Source organism: Canis lupus, chromosome 19 (assembly GCF_003254725.2).
Source record: "Canis lupus dingo isolate Sandy chromosome 19, ASM325472v2, whole genome shotgun sequence".
NCBI lineage: Eukaryota > Metazoa > Chordata > Mammalia > Carnivora > Canidae > Canis > Canis lupus.
In genome coordinates, this window is record NC_064261.1 from 45,920,756 (window position 1) to 45,945,302 (window position 24,547).

The 24,547-nt window shown below is 36.6% G+C and overlaps 1 protein-coding gene across 1 annotated transcript in view; it reads left to right on the forward strand.

Moving 5' to 3' along the window:
• The first annotated feature begins 609 nt into the window (after positions 1-609).
• KYNU (kynureninase) overlaps positions 610-24,547 on the forward strand; it is a 128,571-nt gene continuing 104,633 nt past the window's right edge. The window contains exons 1-2 of the mRNA XM_025431153.3: positions 610-1,095; positions 21,954-22,136. Coding sequence (XP_025286938.1) covers positions 1,038-1,095; positions 21,954-22,136 — 241 coding nt within the window. The 5' untranslated portion in view covers positions 610-1,037. The remainder of the gene's footprint in view (positions 1,096-21,953; positions 22,137-24,547) is intronic.

Below are 24,547 nucleotides of genomic sequence, written 5' to 3' on the forward strand. Positions count from 1 at the left end.
TTGAATTCATCAGGGTAGCATTACTATAAAATATAGAAAGACCATGTATTAATATCGCTGTAAAAGAGCTCGAACTCCACAAAAATCAAGTAAAAATGTGATGAAAGAGAGTCTGAAAAAAATGATGAAATGCATGTTCCCACCATCCTACCCTCTCAGTTCCAATCATATCCTCAACTACTGCTCCTGAATGAAGCACTACTAAGTGGATTGCTAAGGTCTCGGATTGCTGGGTAGGAAACAGTGAGGGTGTAATTAAAGCACAGGAGGTTCAGAATAGCTGCTCTGTTACTATTCAAAGCTGGTTTGAAGCCTGGTGGCGATGGGCTTCTATCCCTCTGTAATACATCACATCTATTCTCTAATAAAATCATAGGCCTAGAGCCTTGTGAGGCAGGCTCTGTCCTAATAAGATTAGGACATAGGTGAAGCAAACGGTATGCATATTTTCCATAGATAAGCAGTTCCGGAACACAGAAAACTAGGAAGTGGTTGAAGCCAAACAGTAACTCAAGCTGAAGTTTCTCCACATGAAAGCTTGAGGACGGAAAAGCAGAACCTCCACTCCCCAAACCCAACCCCAAACTGGAATAGAAAAAAAAAAAAAAAAAAAAAGGAAGAAAGTGTACACAGAAAGTTTACTTTCTGTTAGTCAGATAGATGCCTGGGGAACAAGTGTGGAGAGTGTGCAGAGGGTCCTGGAGAAGACTCCATCTGCACCAGTCTCTGGACTGCTGAGAAGTCTGGCACCCAAACAAGTGTCTGGTCCTAGAAGAACCCTGGCCTGGAGAGAAATGTTGGAACATTTTATCAGTAGACACACCTTCTGCGTTTTGGAGAATAGCAATTTTTCAATGAAAGAGGCTACAAAGTGGAAAGCATTCTTTGGGAACTTCAACAGAAGGCAGACACTGCCAGCTCTTAGGTCACTAAGGCCTGGTGGTGGATATTGCAGCACTTCCTGCCACTCGCATCCTTCAAGTTATGGCTATAGCATCATCTGAATTATAAAGGCAAACAAAGCCAGGAGTAGAAATATGCTTGTGGGAATTCAGCACCTAGAGACCAGAAGAGCGGTGAAAAGACTCCAAAGAGGTATGTTCTTTTAGTGAATTTGAATTTGAGTTTGAATCTAACTTTGAAATTGAATCTGGAAACTGATGACAACTGCTACAGAAACAAAAAAGGACCTTGAGATTAATTCAGTTATTTAACAATAATATTTTCAGGTACTGAAATATATAATTCCCCAATTTGAAAACTAGAAGAATTGAAGTAGGTGGCGATTGTTAAATTTGGGCTAGTATCCCATAATATTAAAATGGCAAAGATGCGAAGAAATTGGGAAGGGATTTGTAAAGCGTATCCAGGAAGTCTGCATGTGAAATATAGAAGTTAAAGAAAGGGAAAGTGAAAGAGGTTGAGGAGAGCCTAGAACTACTGAAATGACAGAGAAGAATTTCCCATACTTATGCACATGTGTACACCTGTGCACACACACACATACACACATACACACAACACAAACATCCATCCCAGAACACTTTGGAAGAACTTCCGTATTCTAAAAAAAATTTAAATAAATTAACAAGCTTCCAGACAGAAAGAACAAATTATCTGCAAAAGAAAACCAATTACTAAACTTCTTCCTTATAATACCAAAGAAAAAATAACAGAATACTAAAAAAAATAAAAAATAAATTTAAAAAAAGGAATGGACCATCAACGCACAACTCAGAATCATTCACCTAACAGAGAGATGAAGCATATTTATTTATACACAGAATTCAAAACCACATTATTCTATACCCATCAGACGAAATACTTAAGGATGGACTAAATACCAAACAACAAACTAGTAGAACAGATACCATTATAGAGAACTGTGAGGGAAGAGAGATTTCCCCCTCAGTAAGAAGAGGGACTTTTATTATCCTTATCCTGCAGTGTTTGTGCATATTTTATATCAGGAGCATGTTCTCATCTAATGGACATTTGCATTGTTGCTAGAGTAGTTTTCTTTCACTACTTTAAATTGGGAATTGGCTTCTGGGTTAAATTTTATTATTAGTCATAAATTTTAGAATAATGAGAAATCATATTCATAATGAGCAAGAATGTACATATCCCAAAGTTTCTGCTTTTACATGTTAACCTTTAATTTGGGTGGAGCTTAAATTATCTATTTGAAGTGGGGTGACTGTGTTTCAAATGCATATAAAATAGTTGAATTGAGTCCATCAGGCATAGGATTTGAATCATGTATTTGGGGGAAAAGATTATCTAGGGATGGCAGAAATCAAATTGTGAAATTTAGTAGGTATATTGTTTGGTCAGCTTATATCTTTTCATTAGGGAGCAACTTGCTCTATACAAATTCTCTATTCAACTATATTCAACCTAGAATTATTGTATCTATGGATTTTTTTAGTATCTACTTATTTTATTATCAAGACTTTAATTTTTTAATTTGTATCATATTGTTTTGAATTTCCTGTTTTTTTTTTAATTTCTTAATCTAAAACACATTACTATTATAATTATAGGCAGAGTGAATTTATCATCTGAGTGAATTTATCATCTGAGTGGCTAATCCTTACGTCTATCTTTCTTAGTGCTATATTTAAGTATAATTTGAGTTTGCAGGCATTTTGAGAATCTCATATGATTATTCCAATTTGCTCTCTCTTCTTACTTTAATTGCCTATCCAGATAATCCGCCCCCCCATTCTTTCCTCCATTTCCTAAAGCAACAATCATAGTTCCGGTAGTCCAATCTGTAAGGGGCACTTTTATCTCCTACAGGAGCCAACTTGTTAGTCTTTTTTTTCCACCCAGATACAAAGACTTGTAGTTCCATTACTTCAGCACTACTCACTGTTCTCTTTTTTAAAACATTCAGTTAATTAATTTTTGAGGGAGAGGGAGCAAAAGCAGGGGAAGAGGCAGAGGATGGGAGAGAGAATCTCAAGCAGGTTCCACACTCAGCGTAAAGCCCAACTCTGGGCTTGATCTCAGGACCCTGAGATCATGACCTGAGCTGAAATCAAGAGTGGGATGCTTAACTACCTGAGCCACCCAAGTGCCCCTATGTTGTTTTATCTATTTCTATCTACAGAAATATTTGTCATTTTTTAATACCAGCTCTGATTATTTTGTTTTTCTCTTTTACTATATTACCTATTATTAATTTGGGGACTCTATATTACATAGAAATTTTCATACATATACACACTTTATTTTATTCCCTTTAAAAGATTTCTTGTGTGTGTGTGTGTGTGTAAATATCACATTTACCTTTAAAAGATTTTTAATCCAAATTCCCTCCCACAATAAGCATCTACTCTTTTGTTCATAATTTGCATTCTTCTCAAACCACTATCCAAGACTTATTTACATCACTGTGGATTTTTAAATAATATATAGCATATTTCAGTGGGTTGTATGCTCATAAGCTGCATCATACAATACATTTCATTATGAATATATATTGGGAAAATGTCATGGTTCCGGTTTTTACTGAACATTTTACTTTTGATATCTATGTTGAGATAGACAAACCTTATTCTTTCCACTGTTAGATAATATTCCGTCACATGTGTATCACACCTTTTAATTTATTTTCCTTGACAGCATTCCTAGATACTTGCCCTCAAAAGCATGCTGCAGATGGACATCATCACACCTTTCTTTCTGTCAATATAGGGGCATTTCTACAAGAAATAGACCTAATTTTCAACTAGACTGAGAGATATGTATTTTTACCCCCTGGGGATGCTTAGATGTCTGGTTTTTGACTCAGCCAGTAATGTAAGGGTAGGGGAATTTCTAATCTTTTGTTTAGGGTCTGAAACTTCCCTGACAACATGCAAGGTTAGTTTCTTTACTGATAGTTTGCCACTGGTCTAACCATTTGGATTAGCCTGACTCAACTACTTAACAAGCTACTGAGAACTTTGGGAGGGAGCTCTTCTAAAGATAAATTCCTCATGTTGATGTTGGCAGCTCAAGTCAGAGAATCAGCTCACTCCCAGGGCACAGAGACTTGGCCCATAGGGAGTTCATATACTGTGGATATCTCTGAGATCTCTGATGCTTGCCTACATTCCTTAAACAAAAGCCTCAACTGGGTATATTTTTGGGGTCTGCTGAGTTAGTTCAAATATCTGAAATGGTAAAAACAATACAGATCTATCCCCCGGAGTGGAATTGCTGAATCATATAGTATGTTTCTGTTTCATTTCAATAAATTGCAGAAAGTTCTCCTTATTGGTTAAGACCAAAATGTCCAAGACTTTTCCCGTTTCCTCATTCTCTCCAACTGTAGATGTCATCTGAAAATTTTAATTTCTATCATGACTGATGTATAAAGGTATGTTAGCATGCCTTCAATGTACACTTCTTTGATTTCCATGTCTTTGAAAATGTATTAACTGTTCAGGTTTTCCCTTTGTGAATTACATATTTTAATCCCTTGCCCATTTTTTATTGTGTTTTCTATCTTTTTTTTCTTTAGGAATTCCTCAAATATCCTTGATATAAATCTTTATCTAGTTTGTCACTTTTCTAGCTCCTTTTTTTCCTCTAAAGATTAGATGAGATAATACATATAAAACACTAGTACAGCATTTGACACTTGGTGAGGATTCAGTGCATACTAGTTATCTATTAAGCTTTTTCATTTTTTTAAGTAAATTTATTTTTTATTGGTGTTCAATTTGCCAACATATAGAATAACACCCAGTGCTCATCCCATCAAGTGCCCCCCTCAGTGCCCGTCACCCAGTCACACACACACACCCCCGCCCACCTCCCTTTCTACCACCCCTAGTTTGTTTCCCAGAGTTAGGAGTCTCTCATGTTCTGTCTCCCTTTCTGATTGAGCTAGTACTTTTGTCAGATCTAGATACACATATAAACTTAGATTTAAATTTAATTTTAATCTATATTTAAATTGAATGATTTCTTCTGTACTATATTTAATCCGGGACCAAAGTCGCAAGCTAGACACAGAAAGTTTAGAATGTACACTATAGTGACAGATGGAAGAGATGCGGCTGGGAAATCAGAAGCCATTATTTTGCACTTGAACTCACATTAGCCTGGCACTCCAGCCTGTGTAGGAAACAGACTCTGCCCTTAGAGCTGACCTGCCTTTCTGCAGCAAGCACCTGACCTGCTGATGATGGAGGGACCCACATTCTCTTCATTTGGGCACAATTTTATCCATTGAATCCATGTATTTGTATTTTCAAAACTGCAGTACTTTCATCACCATTACTCTTGCCCCTGGTGTATGATTTATCATCCAATGTGTCAAAATATTTTGAAAAAGGTATCATGAAATACAAAGTCAAAGTTGTATCTGATTTCTTTACTGAAGAACAAACCTAGAAGGAAAAAAAATACACTAGAATGTCTTGATAGGAAATAGAATAATTCATAAGCTCATGAGACAAATTATGTATTTTAAAATTTGTATTATAGATATTGGCAAACAGAGATAGATATGGAAAACAATGGGTCAATTGGAATGTTCTTATATCTGCGAGAAGTTTTCTCTTAGTAGAAACTTTTCCTTTTAGTTGCTAAACAAGTTCTCTAAATGTTGAAAATATTTCAGAAGGTCTCAGGAAATGATCATTAAAGTAAACTGCTAGTGTTTGATAAATTCCCCCCCTCGTGTCCTTTCTTGGCTCTTTCAATCAATACCTCTGTTCTTGGCCAGATTCCTCACTAGCAAGGAGTTCTGGGGAGCATTTTATACTCACTTATCTAAATCAGATCAGTGTAAGATGCATGCTGTCCTAAATTGTGTATGTTTGGTCTAGATGGATAAAAATATTTCATCCCTTAAAATTAGTTCCTAGAGTACTCTGTTAAGCAGATGAAAGATTACATCTAGGTAGGGAGGAAAAGAGTACAGTGTGAGTTCCATTAGCAGAGACAGCCGCGGGCAAGGGAGAAAGGGAGTAGCTTCATGTGTGTATAGGCTCTTTGACTTCCCTAAGCAAAATCATCATTATCTTTTCCTAATTTCATGGAGATGTACTTTCAGAATACTTTGAATAATTTAGTTATAATCATCCTCTCTGGAGATCTAATAGATCACATGTAAATAACTTGGGAAAGCTCTGATCAACACAGGGAATCTTATGGAGATCTGACTTTTTCAAAACCTTTTTGAAGTCTCCCTAAAACTAAGAATCATGAGGTGAATATTTTAAACAAATGATCAAGAGAATACAATATCGAGTCAACAGGTAAGGAGTAAGTGGATTACAGAACAGCAATTAAGGGCCAGTCAAAGTTAGAGAGGAGGAATTTGTATGGCACCAAGAATCACAATTATCTATCTATTATCTATCCAATGTTTGTTTATCCATTACCATTTAACTGGCGTTGAGGAATTTATACTATGTATTAAAATGCCATAGACCACACAAAGATTGGAAAATAGATAAGCAAATTGATTGATGCAGTGGATAAATTACTGTACAATAAATACAGGAGGAAGTTAGCACCGGATGATGTAAACCCAAGGTTCCACGAGGACACCAAAGTTAGAGCAAAAAGTTAATGTTATTCTCCTTAGTACCCAAAGCAAAAAGCGGCACCATTCTACATAATTTTTCAAAAACTAAGACCTGAATATTTCTTCTATGATTTCTTGAAGCAGATTCACATTTTGAGGTAGAATATATATAAAGTAAAATTCATATTTCTGCTTTTTTACTTCCTACCTCGCACACCCCAATTCACACTAAAGCAGAAAGTCAAATTGCAGTTCTATAGGAATTTAACAGCCAAAAGCAGTGGGGTTCAAGTGTACAGCCTGAGATAAAATCTAAGCATCTGAAAAGTCATCCAGATGCCAACCGATTGCACCATGTTCCTTTAAATGTCAATGATAATCTGAGGAGATTCCTCCTCAGAATGCCTTCCCTTGCTCAAGAGTATGTGTGTGTGTATTTGTGTGTGGTGGGGTAAGGAGGGGGTAACCCATCACCTCTTTCCTGAGTTCTTCTAAAAATTTATTTCATTGTATAGACCATCTCACTCCACTAGAGACTGTCTCTTTACCCCATCCAATCATACTGTGCTAAAGACCAACTCTAGTATTTTATTTCCACCAAGTGTAATATGGACAAAAGACTTTTGGCTGGCATTTTAGGTAGAAAAAAGGTTTACAATGCAGGACAGTAACAAACAACCACCAGGTTTCTTTGTCTCTCTCACCGTCACTTTCCACCTGCAAGAATCTTAACATAGCTTCCATTTTAAAATAGTAAACAAATTTTGCTTTCTGTCTAGCCCATCCCAACTTAGCTATACTAACTTTACAGAATGAATTATTTGAGAATAAATTTGCAGTGTTTAACTTTTTTTCCACTGTGCTCAAAGTTTTGAGAGAGCAAAAATTTGTCTTCATCTCCTAAAGATGTTAAATCATTTCCTAGTCATTGGTTCCTCTTTTCTTGACTTATTCAGAGGGAAATGGGAGGATCCAGTTAAAACACTTTGGGTGTCTGTCCTACTGGGTAGATGACAATCCCTGGGTGGCTCAGTGGTTTAGCGCCTGCCTTTGGCCCAGGGGGTGATCCTGGAGTCCAGGGATCCAGTCCCACATCGGGCTCCCTGCATGGAGCCTGCTTCTCCCTCTGCCTGTGTCTCTGTCTCTCTCTCTCTCTGTCTTTCATGAATAAATAAATAAAATCTTTAAAAAATAAAAGTAAATAAATAAAAACTGGGTAGATCACTTCATATTTAAGGTATCCGGTAATCCTCTTGTGTTGAAGATTTACATATATATGTATGTGTACACATATACTTAAAAACATAAATATATACACATATTTATGTATTATTTATACATATGTGTAATGTACACAAATGTATTTATGTACATATATTTAGATATTTAAGTATTGTTTTAATTAATAAATATTAAATATTAAGTGTTAAAAGTAATATTTTAAGCATTAAAAATTAAAATTAAATCAGTAAGAATTGGACAAATCCTAAAATTTAATACAAACCAAAACTATAAATTGAACTGTATTTTATAGATATAATAAAACCACCCTGAATGGGGAAAAAGCTAGAACTAATCTAAATAACTTTTTCAGTACTATGTGCCTGGAGGCATCGATACCTTATAGCAATGAGCTTATCTAGATCAGATTTAGTTTCTTAATTGTCCCCTCTAAAAAGAACCAAAGCTTTTTGGAGGGATGGCTGATTGCAGAGCTGATACTGGAAAAATCCCAGATTAGCCTGGAACATACTTCACTGGAAAGTGAGCAAGTGCTCAAAAACAAAATGATGGTGACATGTCAAAAGGACATAAGAACCAGGTGGAAGGAGCACCTACTGGCTAATGTGGAACAATCTGAGCACCAATATTATCATCCCCAATGATAGGGAAGACTGAGCCTGTGTACTCCCTAATGAGATTCCCTGAGAAGGTCTTAATGTCACTGGTGAAGCATTCTTGCCAAAAATTCAGGACCTAAGTCAAATCATGTGGAAACATCAGATAAGCTAAAGTTGAAGAATTTTCTATAGCATAACTATTCTCTGCACTTCAAAAATATTAGTGTTTTAAAAGACAAAGACAACCAACATGCTTATGGAAAGATGCTCAACATCACTAATCATTAGAGAAATGCACACAAAAAAGGAAGTTCCTCAAGCAATTAGAAATAGAACTACCATATGATCCAGCAATCTCATTTCTAAGTATATATCCCACAGAATTGAAAGCAAGGTTTTGAAAAGATATTTGCACACCGTGTTTATAATAGCATATTCACAATAGTTGAAAGGTGGAAGCAACCCAATATCCATCAGATGAACAGATAAACAAAATACAATGTACACATACAATAGAATATTATTCAGCCATAAAGAGAAAGGAAATCTTGGCATATGCTACAACGTAGATGAACCTTGAGGACATTATGCTATTTAAAATAAGCCAGTCAAAAGAAGAATACTATATATGATTCCACTTATATAAGGTTTCCAAAGTAGCCAAATTCATAAGAGTAAGTAAAACAGTAATGGCCGGGTGTTTGGGGGAGGTGGAAAGGAAAGTGTTCAATTAGTCTAGAGTTTAAAGATCATACAATGAAAAAGTTTTAGAGAATGGCTAAACAATATGAATATACTTAACAGTACCTGAACTGTATGCTTAAAATAGGTTAAGATGGTAAATTTTATGTTGTTGTGTTTATCACACACAAAAACAAACACAAAAAAATGAAAAGAAAAGAAAGATATAAGGATAGGAAAAAAGAAAAACTGCTTAAGATGAAGAGAGACCAGGCAGCTGAATTCACTGCATAATCTTGGATTTGATGCTGCACTTAAAAAAAAAAAAAAAAAAAAAAAAAAGTTCTAAGGGCCATTATTATGCCCAATTGGAAAAAAATGAGTAAGGTTTATTTATTAGACAATAGTACTATTTTTGAATTTCCTGATATTGATAACTATAGTGAGGTTATGTAAATAAATATCCTTATTCTTTGGAAGTCACACTTAGGAACTCTAGGGATAAGGGGATATGATATTTCAATTTAGTCTTAAATGGTTCAAGAAGGGACACACACATATGTGTACTGGGGACTGTGTGGGTATGTTTATGAGAGAGAAAAAAAACCCAAATGTGTCAAAAATGTGAAATTGGTGAAGCTTGGTAAAGGATATACAAAATTCTTTTTTTTTTAAAGATTTATTTATTTATTTATTTATTTATTTATTTATTTTATTTATTTATTTATTTATTTGACACAGAGAGAGAGCATAAGCAGGGGGAGCAGCAGGCTGAGGGAGATGCAGGATCCCGATGTAGGCCTCAAACCTAGGACCCTGGGATCATGACCTGAGCTGAAGGCAGATGTTTAACTGACTGAGCCACTCAGGCACCCCTGCAAAATTCTTTGTAGTGTTTTTGCAACTATTCTTTTTTTTTTTTTTTTTTGCAACTATTCTATAAGAGTGAGATTATTTCAAAATAAAGATTAAAAATATTAACTCAAAATACGGTAAATTGATAAATCTTCAAAGTTTTAAAATTTAACATATTTCATCATATATAAACTAAATAGATTGGGATGCTTGGATGGCTCAGTGGTTGAGCATCTGCCTTCTGCTCAGGGCATGATCCTGGGGTCCCAGAATTGGGGTTCAGGGATCAGCGTCCCTTATCCGGCTCCCCACAGGGAGCCTACTTCTCCCTCTGCCTTTGCCTCTCCATGTCTCTCATGAATAAATTAAAAAGAAATTTTTTTAAAAATAGACCTAATTAATTAGCTACGTACAGTATCAAATAACCCATTAGTAAGTCTATATCGTGTGAAAACTCTGTACCTAGCTCTGATTGTTATAATCTGCTTATTTAATTACAGAGAAAATAAATAAATTAATTTGTTAATTCTAGTTCCTCACGTAAACAAACAGACATTTGGGCAAATTGACATGCAAACACATATAACAGAGAACTTTTAAAATTCTCTTGCCAGGACACAACACAGAGATTGCCTTAAATACCTCTGTGAATTTAACAATGAAGGAGAAATTCTGATCTAGGAAAAAGTGAATGGGTTACAGGAATTTTAGTTTCTAAATAAATTTTAATCACCAACTGGCAGAATGGCATTTGCTTATAATGAGCTCTTAACTCTTTTTCAGAAAAACTGAAAATGCTATGTATAGAAGTTGGGAAAATCTTTGCCCATTACTAGGAAATTTTTCTAATAGAATGTATACCTTACAGGAAGGAGAAAATAGATTACTCAAATATAAACTAGTGATTTATTGGCACATTAACTTGTTTTACTTTCCCTGCTATAGAAGTTGAGGGGATGGGGAGAAGAGAGAAGAAAGGAGAAGAGGGAAGGGAAAATTGATGGGGATAGATGGAGGGAAGGCAAGGGGAGGGGTACTGGAGAGAGAGGAGTGATGCAAGATAGTTGGAAGAAAGGTAGTCAGGGACAAACACACCCCCACCCCCAAGGCCTAAGAGGAAACCACCCTTAAAAGGATTTTACACCACCCTGGAAGGAGCCCTCCACCCTTTCCTATGTGACAAAAACCTTATTGGATGACAGACACTTGGATAGAGCGTTAGTCAGATTAAAACAGTCCATCAACAAGTCCATAAAAAAACCTAGATCTAAAAACCAAATCTGCAACCCTCTTGGGTCCCTTGTCTCTTTGGGCGCTTTGTACTAGCACTCAATAAACTTTGCTTTACTATCACTCACTCAATAAGTCTTGCTTTACTGCCCACCATTCTTCATTCTAAGAAGCAATAAGACCAAGAACAGCAGACACCAAAAGAAAAAAAATCCTATAACAAGAGGAGAGAAGGAGGAGGGAATGAGAAGGGGGAGGGAAGAGAAGTGAAGACAGAAGGAAAGAGGAGAGGAGAAAGTAAAGGTAAGGAAGGAAAGAGGAGGGGAGAAGAAGAGGGGAAAGGAAAGAACGGAGGAGAGAGATTTTTAGGTGTGTATGTGTGTGCTGTCCTATATATTTTCCTCTTTCCATATAAAGAAGATTCTGCATTCCTTGGCTTCCGAATAGAAATTGCTTGGTGAGAACATCCTGACCTGGCTTTTGAGAAAGATTGTTGTGTTGGTTAACCCCAAGAGGAAGGGGGGAGAGTCTAAGTGTGCAGGACGGTGGGATGAGGAAAGAAGAGAGACAGAAGAGAACAGAGAGAAGGAAGCTAATAGGTTCCTCTCAGAGTATTTTGTTGCGCTTAAAACACCCAGGAAAGAGTCCCAATAACAACTCAGAGCTACAAGTCTACCTCTACAGAAGTGATGATTGAGATCCTAAAACTTTTATTTTCAAAATAGATTAATTAGAAAGTTTCTACATACTATAGGGAAGGAAAAAATAATTCTTCCTCTACCCTTCTGAGTTCATAGGTGGGACCCCTATAATAGAAGGATTGACAAGAGAAAAACAAGTTTATTAACACGAATGCTTCATGTGTACATTGGAGATACTCAGGGAAAAATGAGTAACTCCCATGGGTGGCTTAGATTCAGAATTAAATACCATCTTAAAAGGTAAAGAGGAGGAGAGATGTAAGCCTCTTAGTAAATGGGGATTAAACGGATATTAGGAAAGATGAATGGGCCCTTACAAGTACAGGTAAGAGACAGGATAATGACAAAGTTGTTCTGGGTGTGGTGCTGACTTCTAGTCCCCTCCCTGTAACAAGAGTCAATCTTCCCTGGTTGAGGAAACTCCCAGGGAGGGGATTGATGACAACTAAATTCCTTTTGAGGGATCTTCTTCTGGCAGATAAGGGAGTTCAGAGAAGCCTCTCCCTGTACTTACTGTCTTTCAAGTACCTACAGCTCAAGATCATCCTTATACCACAGCTGCCTGTGTTGCGGCAGCAAGGTCTGACTCCTGCAGTTATTCCCCAACTGGTTCCTGAGGTTGAGGTTTTCTTTCACGTCTACAGAACACTTTTATTAATAATAGGACCTGGATTGGCCACTGAGCAGCTCTGTGTCCCATCTCATCACCCATTTCTACTCATGGAACAGTTAGCATTAGAATGTCATAGTGGAGGACGCCTGAGTGGCTCAGCAGCTGAGCATCTGCCTTCGGCTCAGGGCCGAAGGGGTCCCAGGGATCCAGTCCTACATCGGGCTCCCTGCATGGAGCCTGCTTCTCCCTCTGCCTATGTCTCTGCTTCTCTCTCTGGGTCTGTCATGAATAAATAAATAAAATCTTAGAAAAAATATTTTTTTAAAATAATGTCATAGTTGAAGGTGTAGCCTAGGATTCTTATAGAAACAATTGGTTCACTGAATTTAACTTGGTAAATAATACAGCAAACACCCATTGAAGTATACTATTTGCCTGGCACTGGCAATCCCTAATCACCAATTTTGTTGGAAGAAACTGAATCATTTTTTTTTTTTAAAGTAGCTAATTTAACTTATTTCTTTAGCTTCACTTGATGGATAAGGTGCTAAGGAAGGTAAAATTAAAGTCTCTACCTTTTAGATATTTATCATGTTATAGGCAAGATGATCTATATGGAAATTAGTAGACAACTTCACTGATACAACTGCTTATCCTGGCAACACATTTCTTCTTCCTTTTTTCCAAAAAAAGAAGAAAGGAAAGTTCAATCAGTTCTTTCTTTTCCCTCCACAGCTGGCCCTGCAGTGGACCTTGTATTCACCACTCCCTCCATGGCTTGATATTTCACAATTCCTTTATATTTTTAGGACAGAACATCCCTGGCATTTAGTTTTGTGCCCGATGCAAAGAATATGTTTAACATATATATTGTTTAAATGAATGAAGTGTTAAAAACAAGATAACAAAATCCAAAATAGAGTCATTTATGCTTTGCCCCATGGCATCAAACTGGGACTTACAGTTTTGGCTTTCCTAGAAATGGAATCTTAAACCAGTCAATCAAGAATCACCAAAGGAATAATCAAGTAATCTACCTGAAAACCCGTGCCATGCCTTAAAGGAAAGTGACCTTGTCATAAGCAATCTGCTTTTTAAATCTAGGGTAACATGCTTGTTCTTATTTCCTTCTTCCTAGGAGTCTTTCATTTTGTAGAGCTCCTAGGAATCTGCTAGGTTGGGTGCTGCCTAATTCATGAACTGTTGAAATAAAGCCAGTAAGATCTTTAAAATTTACTTAGTTGAATCTTGCATTTTAGCAGGAGGTAACAAATTTAAAAAGATATTTACAAAACATAAGTAATAGGAATGTAGCTTAGAGCTCCAAGCAGGTTCTTTAACAGTGGTATTAAAAAGCAAGATCCCACAGAGTAAATTTGAACTAATTAGAATGATCAAAGGATTCATGAATTGGGCAGCCTCCCATCTAGCAAGTAGAAGGGAGCTTTAGGGATTATACAAAATGGAGTTTTTTTTTTTTTAATTTTTATTTATTTATGATAGTCACAGAGAGAGAGAGAGAGAGAGGCAGAGACACAGGCAGAGGGAGAAGCAGGCTCCATGCACCGGGAGCCCGACGTGGGATTCGATCCCGGGTCTCCAGGATCGCGCCCTGGGCCAAAGGCAGGCGCCAAACCGCTGCGCCACCCAGGGATCCCCAAAATGGAGTTTTTATGAAAAGGAGGATGAGGCTAGAAAGTTACTAGAAAAGGAAAAGAAAGGATTGTTTCAGGCAAGATCACCTTCCTGTGCGGAGAATGGCAGGGAATCTTATTATAGGGCAGATTAATATTTTGATGGTTTCTAACACTACTATCAAAGATTTTAGAAAAATCATTGAGAAAATAAGACCTTGATATCTCTGTAGCTCTATTTCTATATCTGTATACATAGTCAATAGTTAAAGGACTGTGATTCTTTACCAAAAATTATACATACTCCAGGCCAGGCTCACTTCCTGGATATTAGAACCTATCAAATCTTACAAAGTTTTTACAGCCCAAGAAATAAACAAAACAAAAAAATATACAAAATTTGAGACATCCAGACTGGATTCACTGTTTTACTCTTTTAACTTAATAAAATAAGGATACAGTACTCACTTTGTAGGATTATTGTAAAGGTAAGATTGATGAAATAAAATATATTTTCTTTTCTTTGTTCAATTACTTGTATTAAATTAATTTAATGTGCTTTACTTCCCTCTTTTGAAGACTGGAGGGTAATACTTTTTTGCCTGATTAATTTGGGGTAAAGAAAAGAATGTGTCACTTACGGACTTATATGTCTTGGTATTCTAGTTTTCTACATGCTTTGCTTTATATTTTAGTAATCTTCTGAGAAAGGCAGTTTTAGGTCCATTTGATAGATGGGGTACCGAGCTTCAGGGAGGGTTAGGTAAATTGTCCTGAATTATACAGTGAACACAGGGTAGCGATGATTGAGTCAAATAAGGCTTTACCTGGTCTGTTTTGGGTGCTCAAAAAGGCAAAGGCATGTATACAAAAAGGATTCAATTATTCAGGCCCAATCTCTGAAACTCTTTACTCTTTGATTTTATACCTAAAAGACTATATTCACCCAAAGATCCAAGCCCTTTGATAAGCATAAAAAGATAACAGAAGTGGAACAATAGATCATTATTCCAAAGGAATAATTTGCATTCATGAAATTTCCAGGCTACTTTCCACTTTATGGTCAAACTCTCTTTTTTCCTTGATTGTCTTGTAAATGACTAAATTGATAATGTAGAGGTTTTTCAAATGTACCCATTGGGTAATAAAGTATATTCTAGAATTGAGAACCTATTTTAAAACGGTTGACTAAAATGTTCATCCGTTGGGGCACCTGGGTGGCTCAGTAGTGAGCATCGGCCTTTGGCTCAAGGAAGCTCAAGGGCATGATCCCTGCTTCTCCCTCTGCCTATGTCTCTGCCTCTCTCACATGTATGAGAGACATATATCTCTCATGAATAAATTAATAAAATCTTTCAAAAAATAAAACAAACATAAATGTTCGTCTGTTAAACATCAAACTCTGCCTCTGGACTAGACACTCACAATGCATTTGACCACAGGGCATAACCTCAAAATCCAAGATTCACTTATTTCCAGAGTTGAGAAAAAACTTTTCAAGTCCTTAGTGTGTTCCAGAGCCTAAAGCAAGAAGACAGTCAACTTTGGAATTGGGCTTCTGGGCAAACTCATTGGTTCAGCTCACACACAAACAAGGATGTTGTATTTACTCAGTAAGATCATTATGGGATATATGGTCAGGTGCCCAAAGTTCTAAGCAGTTGGAAGGCAAGGAAATATTTAGAGTCTAAAGGGCAGAGCTTCTTAGAAGTCAGCTTACCAAAGGAGCCCCACGTGTTTGACAGAGAGAGTAAGAGCAGCATTTTGCTTAGACACTTGTCAGTGACTGGAGGTTCACTATCAGTTTAAAGAGATGGGCGGAACTAAAGTTAGCTTAAAAATCCCCACTGGGTGGAGTCTGAGTAGAAGTACCCTGAATTTCTCACACTGAATTCTGACCTATAAGTTTTTAAAGAAATCCTAAGAGATTTCTCTTCTTTAAAGGAGACGGGAAGCTGTGGACCACATCATCAGGAAACCTAGCTGGTAAGCACAGAGACGCTGACAATACACTCCGTACACCGATATACAGTCTGTGATTTTTCCAAAGGAAAGTTCTCTCTGCTAGAATCCTTGTTATAATGTTTTAGAGGTTTCTTCTACCAGCTTCTTCTCTTTTTATTTCTCCAAATTGTCTTCATAGAAATGTCACAATCTCCTAATGCCTCCCCCCTCTTTAACATGTTGGGTTAAATAAAGAGAACTTGAGCAATGTAGTGAAGAAGAACTGCTGTCAATAGCATTATGCAATTCATTTAGTAAAAGATGGTTACATCTGACTAATTAAAGTTAATTCTTAGTTATTTGAGGTTAAATGAAAAAAATTCAGATCTCTACATGAGTATTAGGTCCTATGTTTTCTGGCCATTCATTGTCGTATGATACTATTAGTCACCTTCAATATTTTGAGAAGTGAAAATGTCTATTTCCTAAGCAGAGTTTCTTCCTCTTTCTTTTTATGAAATATTTGCCTAAGAATGGAAAGTTGATATACTTTTTTAAATAGCTGAAAAAGTTTTTTTTTTTCCTTTTCTGCTTTTGTTTTGAGGAGGGTGGGGTGTTTTAGGTAGTGACAGAGCAAACGTGTTGATCTTATTAATGTGCTGCTCAACATGTAATTCATATAATCCTTGATATGAAATACAGTTGCCACAGTGAACAATAATGTAAAGAATACTGCTCAGTGTGCATGTATTAAGTGATGTTTCCTTTCTCAGTGAAAAGCTTTGCATTTTCTTTATAGTTTGCCTTGCCAGGTTCTAAACTTTGAACTTGTGTATAATCTGCTCATTTCAGGTATGAAACCTGAAACTGTGTAAACATTAACCACTGAGTGTTCATAGTCATTTATTTAACTATTTAAACTTAGACCCACAGGTGACTAGAAGATCCTGAATTCCAATTTTTTTATAAAAGTTTTAGCTTTAATGTTACAGCTGCCTAATAAAACTGACAGACACAATTTACAAAAATTCCAAAAGCAATTTAGGGTAAAAATGGCAATTACCACTATAAGGCATTAATATTAAAAGGTATTATAAGCATATCTTTTATCTCTTTATAAAGGAGTTTACCTAATTAATTTCATTTGATTCTAACCATGATCCTCTGAAGAAAGTAGAACTTAGTTTTATATAATATGCAGCAGAGAGAAGTTAGGTGACTTGCCTAAGAACAAATGTGTATATATACCCACCTTTTTAACAAAATTAAAATTAAATATGCTTTGGAGTTTTTAAAATTTGGATTGCCTTTTTTTTATTTCAAAATAAAAGCAGGTCAATTTTTTTTAAAAAATGTGTTTGAGAGAGAGAGAGAGAGAGCATGAGCAGGGAAGAGGAGTAGAGGAAGAGGGAGAAGACTCCCCACTGAGCAGGGAGCCCCATGTGGGGCTCCATCCCAGGACGCTGGGATCATGATCTGAGCGGAAGGCAGATGCTCAACCTACTGAGCCACTCAGGTGCCCAAAAGCATGTCAATTTATTTGGAAATGGGAAACCTACACAAGGCATAGAATTATGGCTTGTGGAACATTGATTGTCTTAGCTGGCAGGGTGAGTGCAGAATGAAGCAGCAATTACTATGAGTTAATACATTGCTTCCCTGGAGTGAGAGCACTCTGGTATTGTGGGCACTGAGGACTGTATTCACTTCTGGTCTCTGCTGTGCAGTTTGGCAGGTGAAACCAGGTGTGTTTGCCCCAAAAGACTATTTCACCAGCAAATATCTCACTATCAGTGCAGGTGAGTTGTGACCTCTGGGCTGTGTGTGACAGGCCCACAAGTGGGAGCAGTCTCTTTAACCTTTGCCTGGCTGGGACTGGATTGGAAGGATTGATTACTAAGAGTAGATAGATTCATGCCTGCTGTATTTTGCAGATGTAGTACAAGGCTGAAACATAAAGAAGGAAGTTAGGGAAAAAAAGAGATAATGAGCCAAAGAAATATTTTTTAAAAATCATGAGGAAAGATAAAAGGAAAAATAAAATAAGAGGTACAGGAATTCTGTTTGTACATTCTACCCACATGCCGTGCCAAAGACGAGCACGGTTGACTCAGTTCCTCAAGTGAAGTGCAATCCCAAACAGTGGACTTTCTTATCCTTCTCTTATCTTTTTGTTCTACACTGTTGATTCCAGAGTTTATTCTGGAAGTGGAAGAAAATTATTCTGATCCTACAAGATTGCTATATGGATTAAATAAGAAACAAATACAAAAAAGGTAAAGAATTAATATTAATAACTTTTTAAGTAAAGAAGATTGGACTTTATTGGAAATATGATGGTAGCAAACTAATTTGTATATTTATGTAGGGAACCCATTCAGAGTTTATAGTCAAGATCAATGAACCCTCAAAGTTCTGACTCTCAAGAGACATTCCTAGATATAAGGCAAGATCTCTTGATTCTTAGTCTCATTGAAAATGTTTTTCGAATTAATTTTCATGTGATTGGCGTAAGAAGGATATCCCTCTATGAATAGTCATCAATTGTGTGAAATCAAGCTATTTTGTGCATTCTTATTAAGTTGATGTTTTAGGAGAACACTCTCCCTAAAAACCACTGCTCAGGAATGGAATGGCTACAAAGATAAACAAGATTTAGGTCTCCAGGTAGAATATATATAGTTCAGTAGGGTAGACTAGCAACTCAATTAAGCCACCATAAGTAATGGGTTTATAGTAAAAACACACTTAGTAGGCAGAAGACAACTCATGGGATTCTCAGGACAGCCAATTCCGTAGGGGCCTTCCACCTTACACACACTTTGTTGCATGGAAGGATTCAGTGACTCTCCAGACTGGCTGCTCCTGTCACCTTTCAGGAGACAGCTGTTTCATCCCCTGCCATTGCATAACTAAGTTGATTCTTAATTTTGCTGAAATCACTTCATATTAACAATCAGTGGTTCTGTTTGACTTTGAAAAAAATGAGTCACTTGTGACAATACTCCCTCTAGACCCCTTTATCATTGCCTTCCACGATGTTTAAAAATTTTTGCTCCTGTTTCAAATTGAATGAATATCTGTACCTCATAGCTCAGATTCCTGGAAGAATTTGATTAGATGCTTAGCTAAACACCATCATGATTGTTTGGCTAAAGCATTCACAGCAAGTCACTCACAGACCATTGACAACACAGTGCATTGTCTCCAGTGGGTCAAGTATCTAAGAGACATCTAATGATTTGTAACCAGTCAATAGATGATGTCAGGTGGCGGAGACATAGTTATCTCTATTCAAAAGGCAGATTATTTCATCAGAAGGCAATAGGTGGGAACCTAGGCAGAATCAAGTTGTAGGCATGGCAACATATTTCAGCTTTCCCAACCATAGAGGCATCTAAAAAAATAATACTGTCTGGCAGGATTCATTACTTATGAGTAAAGGTGTGCTCTTAACTGTTACAGGTATCCAGAGGGGGAAAAACTACTTTTAGTTGAGACACATGAGGGCCTCAGGGGAGAGGGGGGAAAAGTAGCCTTTGAACTAGAGCTTTGAAGGGGACTAGGATATAAATATGTAGAAAGGGAAGTAGAACATTTTAGGCAAAGGAAATGACATGAGAAAAACCAGAGATAGAAAGTTTCATGAAAGAGACAGATAATTTAGTATGGTCAGAAACTGAAAGAACAACCAACATCAATGTTGAAATCATTGACTTTTGTACAAAAACATGGATTGGAGCAATTGGGAGCTATTATTGGCATCAAAGCTAAACACATGCTCAGATCAAGCTCAGTATCCTTATATGAGAATGTACAGAATAGCTTACCAGGGGAGACCACTGGCAACTGAGAAAGGAAGAGGTCAGATATATAAGTAGAATTCAAGTTTAGAGAATGGGAAGCATGCTTGTTTTACTGGCATTGTATGTGCAACTCTTTATTGCCAAAAGTGTGATGGTCGGAGTGAGAGACAGGAGGGTGGTAAGTAGAAGTAGATGATTGAACTGAGGTCTGAGAGCCTCATCTCTGTTAGTTTTAGTTGGTTCTCAGGATTTCTAGGCTTTAAGTATAGTCTACGAGTTGGAAAATATCGAGCTTATATCTTGTGATCTAATTTTCTTCTGAGCTACATATCTAAACATCCAATAGCCAGTTTGTTATTTCTACCTCAAACTTTGTATCCTAAATAGAACTTTGATTTCCCCCCTTACAATGTTTCTTCTCTAAGTATTTCTTATTTCACTACTTTGAACCTATTTCCACAGACCCCTCACCAGAGAAAATCTATCTACCTTTCCCCCAAAATATATAATGAATCCACACACTTCTCTGCTTTTCTCCTCATCACATTTAATCCACCATCATTTTTCCCTGGAAAATTTTAGTAATAGCCTGAATTTGCCTATCTTTTTCAAGTCCTTCTAACTCATCAGAGAGTAGAAAAAGTGATTTTTACTTCATGTAAAATTACATCCTATCACTTTCCTACTCAAGATACTCCAGCAATTTCCCATTAAACTTGGAAAAATATCCAAATTCCTTTCTGGCTTCAAAGTTCTTCATAATTCTGCCCCTGCCTCATACTTCCCTAGTGCCTTAGCTGATCAGGCCAAGCCGATCCCCACCTCAGGATCTCTCTACTTTCTGTCATCTCTTCCTGGTCTTCACATGTTTGATCCATAATATGATTCAGATATGCATGGATATCCCTGCCTCAGAGAGGTACCCTCGCCCTTGCCATGGAAGTCATTCCATATCCTCTTGACTATCCCGTTATTCTGCTTTTTTTTTCTTTTTTACTCACAGCTCTTGAAACTCTGAAATTATGTTGTTTAATCATATTTTCCATTTTCCGCTAAAAATTAAACTCTAAAAATTTATTACTTATACTCCATCTTTTACACTGCTCTTCCATCAGTGCTTAGAGCTACATGGTTGGTGTTCAACAAGTGTTTGGAGTAATGGAGGGGTGTGTAAGTGAAGCCACAAAAGTATGAATTTGTAGATCAAGCTACCTGAGAAAATTTTTCTTCTCTAATACTATTCTTTCTCAATTTCAAAAAAACTAAAACTTCAGGAAATAGAAATAAATCAATATAAAGAAAGCTTGGGTAAAGTTTAAGAATGTGTAGTTAAATTTCTGTTGTTACTTTTTCCCTCCAGAAAATTAAGTTTTCTTTCCAAAATTGTGAAAAATTTTAAATGATGATTAAACAAAGCAAAATGTAGTTTCAGAGAATATTACAGGGTCCTGCTTTGTTCTAAGATGGAATGTATAGTTTTGAAAGATAAGTTTTTCATTATCAGTAACAGGAAGAGCTCTTTGGTCTTCACATGGCAAAAATTATTAACATTATTTAAGGTAAAGTTACTTTTTTATCAATACTGTTTGCATTCGCAATAAAGACTTTATTAAGGTTCTAGTGTATATATATCTCCTTAATTCTAAAACTATGATCCAAGAACCACTGGGATTAAAATAGTGGAGTGGAAATAGAACAGCGAGAAGGACAAATTAGGTGGGGCACTTTTCACAAAAGCATCTTTATTTTTCCCCCTCGTAAGACATCTAGAGGAAAAGGTGATGAAATTATATGTGTTTGAAAGTCACTAATTTGATCCATTTTCCAAAAAATAAGAATGAAAAGAGCTAACATTTATTATGATCTTACTCTGTCCTGACAACCATTACCTAATTTATTCCTTTCAACATCTCTAAGTTACTATCATTTTCTTTATTTCAAACGTGAGTAAAACTCAAACATGAAGTTTAGTGCTGTTTGATTAATTACATTATTTCTGAGGTTGGGAAGATGAGACTCTTATTTAAGACAAAAGGTTCTTTACCTAAAAGGCTAATTTTCTACAGAAAAAAAGGATGGTGGCTAAATTATTTTTAATTCTTTTCATTTTTAGAGAAACAACTTGTAATGGAGCCTTTACCACTTGAGTTACCAGCTGACACAGTGCAACGCATCGCATCTGAACTTAGATGTCACCCAACAGATGAGAGGGTTGCCCTCCGCCTTGATGAAGAAGATAAGCTGAGGCACTTCAAGGAGCATTTTCATATCCCCAAAATGCAAGATCTACCTGCAAGTAAGAACACTGAAAAGGATTTTATTTTTCTTAATTAATTTATTAATTCATTTTTGCTCACACACATGTTTATCATAAATCTTTGAAATCATTGTTCTGTTATATAATAGAGCTATTGTAATTATGACTAAAAAACAGCAAGTTCCTTGGTGCTACTAAATCAACCTGTCAGCCTACCTTAGCTTCAGATTCTTTATGTTCCTTTTCTTCTTCTGAATAAAATACGTACAGGGTTTTTATACTGTCATCTACCTCTTTGAACAATAGAGTGACTGATTGAAAATTATAGGCAGACGCATTTACTTGTTCTTTAAGAACTTAGAGCTCAAAACAATTTCTTTTCAATACAGTATTAGAATATCTCTTATTTTGTGGCACTTAGTTTATTATAACATGATATGTGTCTTAGAGGCAATATTATTTTGGGATTTGGATATATTAAGATGTTATGTGAATAACCATCTTTGTGCTGTAAGTAAAGATGGCAAGTATAAGACAAAAAAAAAAGAAAGAAAGAAAAAGAAAGAAACAATCAATAGCTAAGAAAGGCAATACTGCATTGTTGTCTTTTAAATAATGTCAGAAGCTGACTCTGTTCCTAGTTTGGGGGATGTCCTACTTTAAAAAAAAATAGTACAGATATAAAAAATAATGACTTTTTAAATATTTGACTTTGCTCCATTTTACATGAGATTGAATAGAATTGATCCACCAAAATGGTTTTCAGATACTTTATAATACAGTTTAACTTTCAGTTTTCTTTAGATTAAGTGAGGCAGATATAATTTTGGATACTCATAATCCAAAAGCATCAGCTAATATAATTTTATTTATTTTATTTTTTTAATTTTTATTTATTTATGATAGTCACAGAGAGAGAGAGGCAGAGACATAGGCAGAGGGAGAAGCAGGCTCCATGCACTGGGAGCCCGACGTGGGATTCGATCCTGGGTCTCCAGGATCGCGCCCTGGGCCAAAGGCAGGCGCCAAACCGCTGCGCCACCCAGGGATCCCAGCTAATATAATTTTAGAATGAGATTGGGTCACACATCTGTCCTATTTGGTGTATATGTTATTATGTAGCCCAGGAAGTTGCTCTGTGAAATTATAAAAGGATAAAATAAGAGATAGACCTATATCCAATTTAAAGTTTCTTAATATCAACTGAGGTAGACATTGATATAAACGACAGCTCTATGACCTAATAAAATGGGGTAAGTGAAAGGAACTTACATCTACAGAAAAAAAATCTAGGTCTTTCGAGAATCTAGAATGAAAGGACACTTTGATTTAAATTTTAAGGGATCAAAAGAACTTTATATGTGAAAAATGAAGAAGGTAAGTCTAGGGATACTGTTTCAATGATATGAGAGAAGGTTGCCTGGTGACATGCAGCACACAGGGTGGAAGTCCCCTGAAATACCCACGGCCCTCTTGAGACCAGTCAGCTCTGGTGACCCTGCCCCAATATGTTCTCCAGCCCATGGGCTGCCTGGGAGATTTGATGGGTTCCTAGCCTGGAGGCGACAGCAGAAGCCTGAGAGTACCACAGAGCTTTAGGTGGCCTTCAGAACATGCAACAAGAACTATAAATCAAGAATTAGGACACTACAACTTTATGAGATTTATTGGAAGTTGTAATTGCCTCAAGATTTAAAAAAAATAATAATAATTATATTCCTTTTCATGAATGATAGGAAAAGCAGACGTAGCAAAGTAAGCAAACAAAAATACTAACAAGACCTATCCAGTGAGGACAGATGATGGTATTACAGGGGGAAAGAAAAACATGACTCCAGCACCGGGGAGAGAAAGTGGCCGGTGGCCTAGTGTGGCTGCAGCTTGGGCTGTTTTGGGAAATGAGGCTGAATAATGGGCACATCCAGATACACCCGAACAATGACTACTTCTGCACATGAGAGGTGATGTACTTGGGGGTTTTGGTTTCTATGTCTGTCTTACTTTTCTTAAGGTGCCTTTCTTCTATATAATAGAAGGAAGGAGGGCTCAGCCCTGAATTTCAAGACTGTTGAAGGGGTACAGGGAAAGTTAAAACCCTATTTGAATTTATCACTTTTTCTGTTACTGAACCTAAGACTCATTGACTAACGTGACTTCATTCTCATGCTGAGTTACTTGCATGCCACAAAATATTAGTTACCTTTTCACATTCCTCTCTGTCTTGGAACTTCCTTTCTGTCCCATCTCTCCATGGCTCAATGGATTTGAAAGACAATTAACAAAGTCCATCCTGTTTGTCCAGGGAGGCACTGTTGTCTGAGATTGCTGTGACTTCTTGCTCTAACTCTAGCTGTGTGAGTTTAAGAAGCAAGCAGCCTCTCAGAACCAAAGTTCCTCCATGTGGAAAGCTCAAACACTGCTCCAGAACCTATAGGGACATGCTGAGCATG